Below are 12,096 nucleotides of genomic sequence, written 5' to 3' on the forward strand. Positions count from 1 at the left end.
TTGTTTATCTGGCAAAAAAATTAATAATATTAGTGATGCTATTTTGATGCAGAAAGGTAAGGTGAAAGAGCTAATTGTCTTGGTTGGCAGTAATGCCCTGAGAGGAGAGAAGTATTCTATGAGGGTGGATGTGAAGGAATTGTTAGATGAAGCAAAAAAGAAGAATGAGAAGGTGAATATAGTAAGTGTCCTGCCACACCATGATAGAAGTGAACTTAGGAGGATGTTGATAGTAAATGAATCAATACACAGATTGTGCAGAAGGACAGCTCCACAAACCCTATAGCAATAGGGTTTGTGGAGCTGTGGTCTAAGTATGACAGAAAGTAGGATAGGATTTGTATAATGCTGACAGTCTTCACTTAAATGGTTTTGGCGTTGGCTGTCTAGAGAACTTTGTTCACTAAGAGTGTTGAAGCGCAGAGTTAGGAAAACCTAAGCAATTGGGGTGGATGCAGGTGTGTGTGTGTGAGAGAGAGAAAGCACTTGTGAGGCAAGGGAGTATGAGAATGACCAACAAATGCAGAATCTAGTCTCTCAAACAAGTGTCAAATAGGGTAGTTAATTCAGGAAGTAAAGGTGGATGGGGCCTAAAGCAGTGCTATAGTTTCTATACTAATGCCAGAAGTATCAGGAACAAGAGGGAGGAGTTTTTGGCACTGGTTAGTGTAACCTTGCCAAAAGTTATAGGCATTAGTGAGACTTGACTAACACAGATGATGCAGTTACAGGGATAGAATGTGAAAGATTTAATATTTTCAGGAAGAATAGAGATGTGATTATTTACTTGAGAATGCTGAATTTCATTTTATCAATAGGAATCTCACATTATTATAAATTATCAAATTATTATGACAACATTAAAATCTCCCTGTTATTAATGCAGTTTATTTTATTTTATTTTTAGAAATTGAATAGGAAATTACATTTATCAAAAGTGAAGCACAGCAAGTTTAATGAATCAGGACAGCTCTTTATTTTTTATCTGATTTCGCTTGTTTGGGGAGGCGATATTATTTTACGGGTAAGTCTTTAAATAATATTGTAATGGTGAATTGAATTAATTTTAAGATGTTGACCTATCTGTTATTCAGAAGAACAGTTATTTAATTGATATTCAAATAATTGAAGTGTACCACGTAATTTGAAGTGGATCCCATTCTTCTAAGGTACTATTCTTCTGCACATAGTTTTGCAAGGTTTATAGTTAATGTATGCTTAATTTTTAGTTTGATATTTGATGTATTAATTCTGACTTAAGTAGACAGTGACCAACTCCTGAGGTACTGTGGTACCACAGGAGTTCTGTTATGGAAGATGTAGAGAATCAGATGCATTCCAACATTTGTTGGAATTAATCTGATTATTTATGTTTTTCATAAGTATAGAGATTCTTCAGAAGACCAAATCATTCTGAAGAATCTCTAAAACAAGAACTGGAAATTGTCAAAGAAACAGCCTTACTAAATAGTTATATAATCCAAGAATAACCCAAAAAATAATTAACTACTCTTTTATACAGCAACCTAGACAAGAAGCCCACAGGACTTCTATACTATATGTTAGTATAGACTATATTCATACTTCTATACTATATTCAGAAAGGCCTTTCTGAATGTGTGGTAAAAATTATAAAAAAATATCAACTTGTTGCTACATGTAAACCCATCAACCAAATTCATAACCTGCTACCTTCTCCAAAAGCCAAATTATTATCAATGATGCTACCTGGTGTATACAACGTGCCATATTTGTACAATTTGTCTTACTATGGACAAACAGGAAGATCTGTAAATAAACGAATTCAGAACAACATCAAGATAACATCTGGTTTGTCAAACCTCACAAATCTGGCTTGGCACAACACGGAATTGAAAACACTAACCACAGGATCCAATAGGCAAACACCAAGCTGCTGCGTAGATCTATATATAAACACAAACGTTTATACAAAGAAAGTGCTGAAGCCCTACTTCATCGATATTAAATAAATTTGTAATCTTTTATATATATATTTTAACTAATTTTAATTATTTTCAGCCCGATGTTTTAATCCATTAACATGTAACTGTATACATGAAGGGATTCCAATTTAACGCATGCACACTACTGTTACTTTATTCAGTTCCTTGTGGTTGGTTGTTTGTACTGACGTCTTACAATACATAAGATGAAATGTTTACATAAATTTATTTTATTTTGTGGTATTACATACTATTCTATAGTTATGGATACTCCACAGGTGTCGTTATACAAGAAAAGAAAATTTAGTCTTTGTGGGATATATAAACAACAGAATTGGAATTGAATACCAGACACAGTAATGGCTTGGGATAAATTGGAGAAAATCAAAGCTAATAACACATTCCTGTTCTGGATAAAGACTAGTCATTACTAACGCCATGTTTGCAACAAAGATGTGCACAAATTCACATAGAGTATATACAAGTGTATACTGGAGATTTGAAATAGGAAGAAAAATTGAAAAAGCTTAATCGCAATTAAGCTTTGAGTAGGATAAAAATGAATATTGTACTGAAAAGAAAAATATCTTTACAAGTTTTAAAATGGATCAGCTTTCAGAGAGGGACTGTACTGTTAAATATATAAGTATTATTCAATAAAAATAACAGTTTGAAAACAAGAATTGAACTTGGAGACTTCAATGCAATCTCTGAAGAGAACACTGATTTTAGAACAACTTCACCACATAGGCATGTGGTGAAGTTGCCTGCAATGATTGAAAAATTGTGGATTCAGGAAGTTAGAGGCACTCATGGCAAAGAGAAAGCATGTTAAAAGTTCCTGGCAAATAAGTTAGCATACTCTGAGTGAATATAGAGAAAAGTGTAAGAAAGTGAAGCAGTGTATGAAAGCAACTAAACAAAAGTAATGAGAAGATTTTGATAAGAATATAGAAGATAAATATCGAGAAGGTAGCAAAATGCTGTTAAGGCTATTAAAAAAAAAGCTTGGAAATGGAGAGAAGAGTACTGTAAAAGGAATCGGATGATAATGGTGACATGAAACCTGAAGATAAAGATATTTTAGATGTCTCTAGTAATTACTTTGAATGATTGCTAAATGAAACAAATTGCACAACAGTAGCTTAATAAATGGAATGCAATCAGGAGTTCACATCAATACTTGAGGTAGAAAAAACTATGAAAAACCTGAAATGTGGAAAGGCAACCATAGAGCATATGACCAGACCAGAAATGCTCAAATATAGAGAAATAAAAATTTTATAATGGCTACACTGCATAATTTAGAAAGGCATGGTCATAGGGTCAAATTCTAGATGATTGGAGTAGAGCTCATAGTATCCATCTATGAAAGAAGATAGTAAAAAAAAAACTGAGAATTACAAAGGAATCTCCTACTGATTGTCCTAGGATTTTGGCAAACATACTTAAAGAAGAGGCTAAGAAAAGTTATTAAAGGGAGACTTGGGAAAGAACAAGCTGGAATTCACATCAAAAGAACAGGAGTTCACATCAATACTTGAGGTAGAAAAAACTATGAAAAACCTGAAATGTGGAAAGGCAACCATAGAGCATATGACCAGACCAGAAATGCTCAAATATAGAGAAATAAAAATTTTATAATGGCTACACTGCATAATTTAGAAAGGCATGGTCATAGGGTCAAATTCTAGATGATTGGAGTAGAGCTCATAGTATCCATCTATGAAAGAAGATAGTAAAAAAAAAACTGTGAGAATTACAAAGGAATCTCCTACTGATTGTCCTAGGATTTTGGCAAACATACTTAAAGAAGAGGCTAAGAAAAGTTATTAAAGGGAGACTTGGGAAAGAACAAGCTGCGTTCAGGCAAAATAGAATTGTGAGGATCAGATTTTCACTTTAAGATGGTTGAGAAATCATGGAAATGTAACAAGAATCTCTGTTTAAATTTTGTAGATCTGGAAAACCCAACAAGATGCCATAAGAAATACTGTAAGCCCTACAGTAGTAATAATATTTGTATGGGGGGGGGGAACAAATCCCTCAATGAGACAATCCCTCCTAGTTAATGCCTCATTAGGAGGGGGATCCCTCCTGATGAGGCATTAAGTATATATATTTTTATGACTGTAAATCCATGTGTTCATGGGGCCAGTTTGCTTGTTCTGAGGGACAAAAAAAACCTGAGTTTCCAATAGAAAAACCCTCTACCTCCATATGAGAACTGGCTAACTAACCTTTAGTCGAAAAAGAGCCTACAGTTATATGGTTTAAATGAGACATTATGCATAGGGATCCCAGATACATTGGAAAAAAATACGGGACACTTATGACTGAGGGTGAAAGTTTAGTTTGCGCATCCATCACATATGCCAGTCTTACAAAATGATTCTAACTTTCCAAGTGTGTGCGTGGTAAGGTTTACTATGCCCACACTTTACTAAGTATAAGTAAACAAATACTAAATCCAATTGTTAGGCTGCATATTTTCATTAAGCCACTTTAAGTTGCCTTCAAATAGCTTTTTACTTACTATTATCGATACAAAATAGATTGTTTTGATAAATCAAGATCACTCGCCTTGAGAAAATAATAACATGTACAGTTTCCTGTAATGACAAAGAGTGATGTTTGTAATAGAATAGAAATTGTAACTAATCAATTTTGTTATTCAGTCTTGAACTCTAAAATACAGGATAAAAAGCTGTCCCGAAGAGTTTTCTCGGGACAACGAGATGCATTAGCCAAAAACGGGACGATCCCATATTTTACGGGATGTCCGGGATCTCTAATTATGCAGAGAAGTACACTATATAGAGCCAAAACATTATGACTACCTGTCTATTAGTGTGTTCCTTTGGCAAATAACTGCTTGCACTTGTCTTGGCATCGATTCCACTTGACTGTGATAGGTGTCTTGAGGTATTTTGGACCAGCAAGATAATAACATCTGAGAGGCCAGCAACCAAGTGAGGCACTGGTGTTGACTGATGGCTGCTGCTGTGTTCCACTATTGCTTGGGATTCACAAGAGAATTGTGCTGCCAGAGAAGTGTACAGAATTCTTGAATATACTATTTGAACCATGCCTACATATGGGGGGTGTTGTTTTGCTGGAAAAGTCCAGATCCACTGAGCTACATCATCACTACTATAGGGCAATACCTGGTCCAAAACAACCCCAAGTAAGAATTAGTGGTCAAGGTATGTTCAGTGGGATGACCCAGTGATCTCATGAGAACAATCCCCCCATACCAGGATACTGGTTTGTTTATGGGGCCTGATATGGCCATAACAGGCCACCACTAGCCTGTTATGGCCAGCTATGCAGTCTAGCTGCTGAGGCTGTCATTAAGACCTACGATTGTAGTACTAGTAACAGTATTTCATATGGCAGTGAATTTGAAGTTATTTGGTGTGAAGTGGAATCTAATCAATTACACAGTGGAGTGTTGTTACAGACCTGGTGGATCGGTTGCTAGTGATGAAGAAATGCATTGCCAAAAAGAGATGATAGGAGCAAAAAGAGTAATCATAATGGGAGACTTTAATTATTCAAATATTGATTGGGTAGCAGTAAAATCTCATGAGAGGAATAAAACTGAATTTGAGCTTGCAGGACAACTTTCTCAAACAGCATGTGATAGAAGGAACTAGAGGTCAAAGAGTGTTAGATTTCATTATAGTGTCAGAGGGTGTTTCAATTAAAGACATTACTATTCTGCCTCTAGTTGGTGACAGTGATCAATCATATGGTACGCTCTTGGGAAATGACTAAATTTATGGATGTTCCATTCAGAAAAAGCTACATGCTGAACTACAAAGCAGGAAATTATGACCAACTGAGGAGTATACTGAGTTCAACGGAATGGTATTGGTTGCTGGATGGGAAGAATATCAGCAGTGCATGGGAAGCATTTAAAAAATACTTAAGTGATGCAATATCAGAATGTGTTCTGAAATTAGAATAGTAAATAGGGTATAAGTCAAATGAATGTGTAATCTAAGCAAGAGATTCGTAAGAAAAGGATGATGTGGAAGGAATACTGTGTGCATAAGGATGACATTCGTTATGAAAATTATAAGCAGCAGACTAGAATAGTCGCAACTGTTTTTCTGAGTGGGAAAAGAAACTGGCTCTGCAAGCTAAAGACAACCCACAAGAATTTTATTGACATGCTGTAAGTAAAAGAAAGAATGAATGTGAAAGAATAACTTTTTTTTCTAAATGCAGATGGTGTGAGGGTGATTAATGCAGAAGAGGTTGTTGAACTAATGAGTCCCTGTTTTGCTAAAAGCTATCAACCTGGTGTATGCAACATTGAGTTCACTGCTACCTCTTCACTGAATAAAAAAAACTCAGGTGTATTCAGAGGCAGTATTAGAGTTGCACAAATTGAATAACAATTCAATAATAGGGATGACTGATGGGATATCAGCATGAGTGCTAAGAGTGTTCAGCTGAACTGGTTATTCTTTGACCAGGCTATATAATTTGAGTATCAGAACAAGAAAGATTCTGCAGGAATGGAAAGAATGTATGGTAATCCCATTGCACAAGGGTGATGCAAAGACTGATGTATCAAACTATCAACTAATTAGTATCTCAGGAGTGGTGGTGAAGATTTTGGAAAAATTGGTTAGGGCTCGCATTCAGAAATGGGTTATCACTGAATCTCTACTTTGCAATGAGCAACATGGGTTTACTAAGGGAAGGTCATGAAAATTATAAGCAGCAGGCTTGCTCACATTCTATAACAATGTTTAACTACACAAGGGAAATGGATACACCATGAAACTTTTGGATTTTGCTAAGGCTTTTGACAGAATACACGTGATAGACTGTTGCATAAATTGGAGAATATGGGTTTGGGTTATGGAATGTTAGTGGATAAGAGGATGGCTGACTGACAGATATCAAAAAAGTGGTATATGGGGGAGGTGAGTCTGCAAGATTTATGGTAACCCAGTGGTGTACCACAAGGATCAGTGCTTGGTCCACTTTTATTCAATCTGTATATTAATGATATTGGGAAGGATTTGACAAGCAAGATACAGCTATTTGCTGATGATGCAAAGATAGGTAGGGTAATTTGGAATGCTGCTGGTGTGCAGTCCTTGCAGAACTATTTGAATTGGCTGGAATTGTGGGCATGGGAAAATGGATATCAGTTCAATGTCAGTAAATGTAAAGTCATTCACTTCAGCGTAATTAGAAATTCAATGTCGTATTATATTGGTGGGATTATGCTAGAAGAAACTGATGAGGCTAGGGATCTTGGAGTGTTAGTAGATAGGAAGTTAAAGTTCAGGAGCCATGTAGCAAAGATTGCAAATACAACTCACAAGATAATTGCAATGCTGAAATGAACGTTCACATGTAAAGATAACTATGTCATTTTGCCTCTTTATCAAGGTCTTGATAAGATCTCACTTAAACTATTGTATGCAGGCCTGGTGTCCTGGTTTCTGTTGTGATTCTGATACATTGGAGAGAGTGCAAAGAAGAGTGTTAAAATATCAGGATTGTGGAACTGATTATGAAAGCAGCTAAAGAATTTGTAGACTGCAGACACTAGCAAACAGGAGAAAGATGGGTGATATGATTGAGAGTTACAAATTTACGAAAGGGTCATACAGGATTTCAGCTGATGGAATTTTTCATTTTATGGGGGAGTTAGGAAAGGGAAAGAGGGCATCCTTAGAATGTGGTGTGTGTGATTGGAATGGATTGCCATTGGATGTTGTGTGTTTGTGTGTGTGTGTGTGCAAACAGTGTGAATGAATTTAAGAATAAGTATGAAAGCTGGGTGCTTGTAGTATGTGGCCCCCCCCTCTTGATAAGTCCCTGACTTCCTGGAGGTCTCTCTTAATAATAATAATGTATATTAAATATTCAATGAATGTAATTTAATAATGTATATTAAATAACTTCTGTTGATTTTTAATTGAATTTAAGAGTTTTCTGTTATTTCTCTGAAACTGATAGGACTTTTTTAAACACCCCTCATAATGGAGTATACATTCAAAAATGTGTACTATATATCGCTTTATATATTGCAAAAAAAAAAAAAAAAGAAATTTGAATATGTCCTATTCTATTGGAAAACTGGGAAGTATCTTGCCTTTGCTAGCTTGCATGTCTTTTTATATTTTTTTTTTTGCTCAATACTGTTGTTTGTATATGTTTTGCTTCAGTTATCCTATTTATATTATAAAGCACTCTGTTAGTTTTTATCATATGTTAAGAAATCTTGGTGCACCAGTGTTGTTTGTGTAATGGAAAACAAGATTATATATGTATTAAGCAACTATGTCTAGGCATAACTTAAGTAACTATTTTGTGGACAGGCAGTGATAATGGCAGTAATCTAAGAATTTCATTTATTGATATTCCATTTCTCTTCAAAAGACTAATTTTCTGTTTGCTGTGTTAATCTATTGAAGTGCATGTGCAAACATTCAAAGTTATTGGTATGGACTTGGAAATTCATTGCTTCATTCATGGTCTGGTTTACATGGCTTTATCAAGTTGGGAGGAGAAAGAGTTTGTGCTTGCAGCTCCAAAAACATAATGTACAAGCACTTTTGTAGCACAACTATGAAGATTGCTTGTTTTAAATCACTTGCTTTTTTGCCTTTTTTTTTTTTTTTTTTTTTTCTTGGTAAATGCATAGGGCCTATTGCTATTTTTTCATCTTGTATGCAAATTTCCTTGCATTAAGTGCAAGTAGAATATTTCAGTAACAAAGGACAGCAAGATGATGGTAATACTCTATGGTAATTATTTTATCATTTTCAGATTTTTTTTTTCTTTGCAAAATTAGAAAATTGGCAGAATTACAAAGTACTGAAAATGTTTATTTTTATGAAAGGTAGAGAACAAAAAACTTAACATGCATTTCAAAATTTGAGAACTGAAAATTAGACTGAAAGAAGTGAAAAACAAACACACAAACAAAAAAAATGCTTTCAAAACATTGGTGTCTATAGTACTGTATGATAAGAGAATTTGTATTGCTTTCTTTAATGAAATGGTTAACAGAGTTTTGGATTGCAGAAACTGTCACCAGTTATACTCTTAAAAAAACGGTATCAGTAAGACAATGCATCCATCTCTAGCACTTTATCAATAAAATCTTAATCTGTTTCAGGATTAGCTGCTGACTATTTCAAAAGTTTTTTTCTTTTGGAGATTTTTAAAGAATACTTAATATTCAAATTGTTCTCATTCACTATTTATGGGTTCAAATTTAGCACGCATTAAACTATGTCAACTGAATATCAGCTGATAGATGTATATCTATATTGATTTGTCATACACTTGTATGGTGAATGTAATGGCTACACCCCTTTCAACAGTGGATAATGTATGTTTCCTAAATCATTATGCATGAGCTGTGTACTTTATAAAAGTACACGCACAGCCCATGCATAATGGGCTGTGTGTTTAAGAAAAAGCTTAAAATAATAGATTTCGAACATCTTGCTTTTAGCTTTATAAAAGCTAAAAAGCATGGTTGTTTTTCATACTTAGATAGTCAACTTTATTATTTTCCTTTCATATGTTTATATACAGTGCGTTAAATTCTGAATGAAAGAGAATTTATTTCGTAGCTGTCACAAGTCATCATCATCATCAAATTCCTGCCATGTACCCTCAAGGGGTGTACAGGATATGACAGTACTACATGAAAAAATTACATCATTACTAACTTCATATCTACAATTTTCCTCCAAATCAGTCTGTTACTTGTCAAGACTCCAACATTATCAGATCTTATATTTCTATCGTCTAAGGCACTTTGTACCGTATCAATCCACCTATATCTTGGTCTTCCTCTGGGTCATTTTCCTGCCAACCTTGCAGAGAACACTTGTTTTGCTAATCTTTCCTCTCCCATTCTATTTAAATGACCATACTACCTGAGATTAGCTCTGCTAATGCATTCCTGGATGCTGACAATGTCAAGTTCTTTCCTAATATCCTCATTTTTAATATGATATTGCCATTGATGCCATCTGTTCACGCCTCAAATCTTTCTCAGGACTCTCATGTCTGCGGTCTCTAGTCTTTGGTCAAGTGTTTTACTTCTGACCCAGCTTTCAGATCCATAAGTTAAAACTGGTTTGAACACTGTCTTGTATACAGCTAATTTAGTGTTCCGACTAATTTCTTTCTTACTCCATATGAATTTATTCAGTTGACTTCCCACCATACCAGCTTTGCTGATTCTGTTGTCTATTTCTATATTTAATTTACCATCTTCAGTAAAAATCTTGCCTAAGTAGCTGAAATGTTTTACTTGTTCCACAGGTTCTCCATTCACAACACAGTTGACATTTTCAATGATTCTGCCTCTTTTCATTGTCTTTGTCTTTTTATTGCTGACCTTCATACCATATCTATCACAACAGCTACTCAATTTAGTCAGAGAATCTTGCAGACTTGTAGCGGATTTATTTACAAGTATAACATCATCCGCATAAAGAAAGAGTAGCTGACATTAACATCTCCAATTTTGATATCAGGTTTAATACCACTTTCCTTCATAATGTGATCCATATAGATAATGAATAACAGAGGGGATAATGTACATCCTTGTCTCACACCAGATTTAACATTAAACCATCTTCCTGTACTTCCTTCAATTCTAACTGCTGACTTACAACTCAAATAAAGACTAAGTATTGCTTGATATAATGCCCCATTGACACCATATAACTGCAGCGTATTGAATAGCTTCTCTCTTGGCACCTTGTCATATGCCTTTTCTAAATCGACAAAACAAATACAGATCTTTGTTATATTCCCAGGCTTTCTCTACTATTTGTCGTAAAGTGAAGATCTTTACGTTCTGATTTTTTTATCTTTGCACACAACCTCACCACATGCCTCTCTGGCAGAATCAATCAATGTTTCCTTCAGAGTTTGCCACTGAATCTCCAAGGTTTGATTCCTGTTCCTAAACTCTTTCATTTTCTTTTCAATAATATTTCTGTATTTTAGTCTACAGTTCACATCTGAGAGCTGCTCAACTTTTATTCGCTTTAAAACTTTCTTACATGTTATTCTTTTCAATATGAAATTCAATTTTATCCTGCTCAAGACTAAATAGTGATCACTTCCAATTTCAAATCCTCTGTACACTCTGGTGTCCTGCACCAGGGAGAAAACATCACTATCAACAATAACATAGTCAATGAGACTTTTCTTATTCCTAGCCTCTTCTCTCCATGTGAATTTGTGCACATTTTTATGTTGGAACATGGTGTTAGTAATAACCAGTCCATGTCCTGAGCAGAAATCCAACAGATATTTGCCATTATTATTAGCTTTGCTCTTTTCTCCAAATTTTCCCAAAATATTTTTGTATGTCTCACAATCATTTCCTACTCTACTATTTAGATCCCCAACAAGGACCAACTTTTCCTTTTTCATTGTGTCAGTTGCTTTTTCTAAAGCCTCAAAAAATTCCTCCACTTCTACCTTAGTAGAACCTTCTGTGGGACCATAGGCACAAATAAGTCTCATTGTCCAGTTCCCCATTCTCATATTTGCCCACATTACTCTACTTGAGACTGACTGCCATTCAAGAAGATTAGCCTCGTATTTTGTGTTGAATACTATGGCTACTCCTTCTTTTCCTTGATTGTCATTGCCTGAATATATGAAAATAATCAAATACAAATAAGATTAAATCATGAGCTATCATATACAAGAGAGATAAACCAAGGGGTCCGACAGGGATGTCCCCTCTCAGCAACTCTTTTTAATATCTACTTAAATGAAATAATAATAAAATGGAGTAAAAATTTACATCAAGGAATTAAACTTTCACCTACAGTTAACTTAAACACTCTCCTCTTTGCAGACGACCAAATAATAATTACAAATTCTGAAGATAACTTACAGAAAGCTATTTTAAATCTAAATGAGATATCCAAAGATTATGGTATGATAATATCAACGGAAAAATCAAAAACTATGCCCTTTAAAGGACAAGATCCAGCAAGAACTAAAATAGTATTAGATAACAAGATCTTAGAACAGGTGAATTCATTTAACTACCTAGGATGTATGATCACATATGAAAATGAAAAAGATATAAACATAAAAATTGCAAAAT

General features: G+C 34.7%; 1 protein-coding gene across 1 annotated transcript in view; it reads left to right on the forward strand.

Annotated features, from left to right (window-relative positions):
* The window catches only part of TRAM (translocating chain-associated membrane protein 1), a 204,472-nt gene that overhangs the window by 86,785 nt on the left and 105,591 nt on the right, over positions 1 to 12,096 (forward strand). Inside the window, 1 exon segment of the mRNA XM_090391298.1 lies at positions 908 to 1,024. Coding sequence (XP_090247424.1) covers positions 908 to 1,024 — 117 coding nt within the window.

Source organism: Typopeltis vanoorti, chromosome 4, assembly GCF_054136105.1.
Source record: "Typopeltis vanoorti isolate ZY-2024b chromosome 4, IOZ_Tvanoo_1.0, whole genome shotgun sequence".
Taxonomy (NCBI): domain Eukaryota; kingdom Metazoa; phylum Arthropoda; class Arachnida; order Uropygi; family Thelyphonidae; genus Typopeltis; species Typopeltis vanoorti.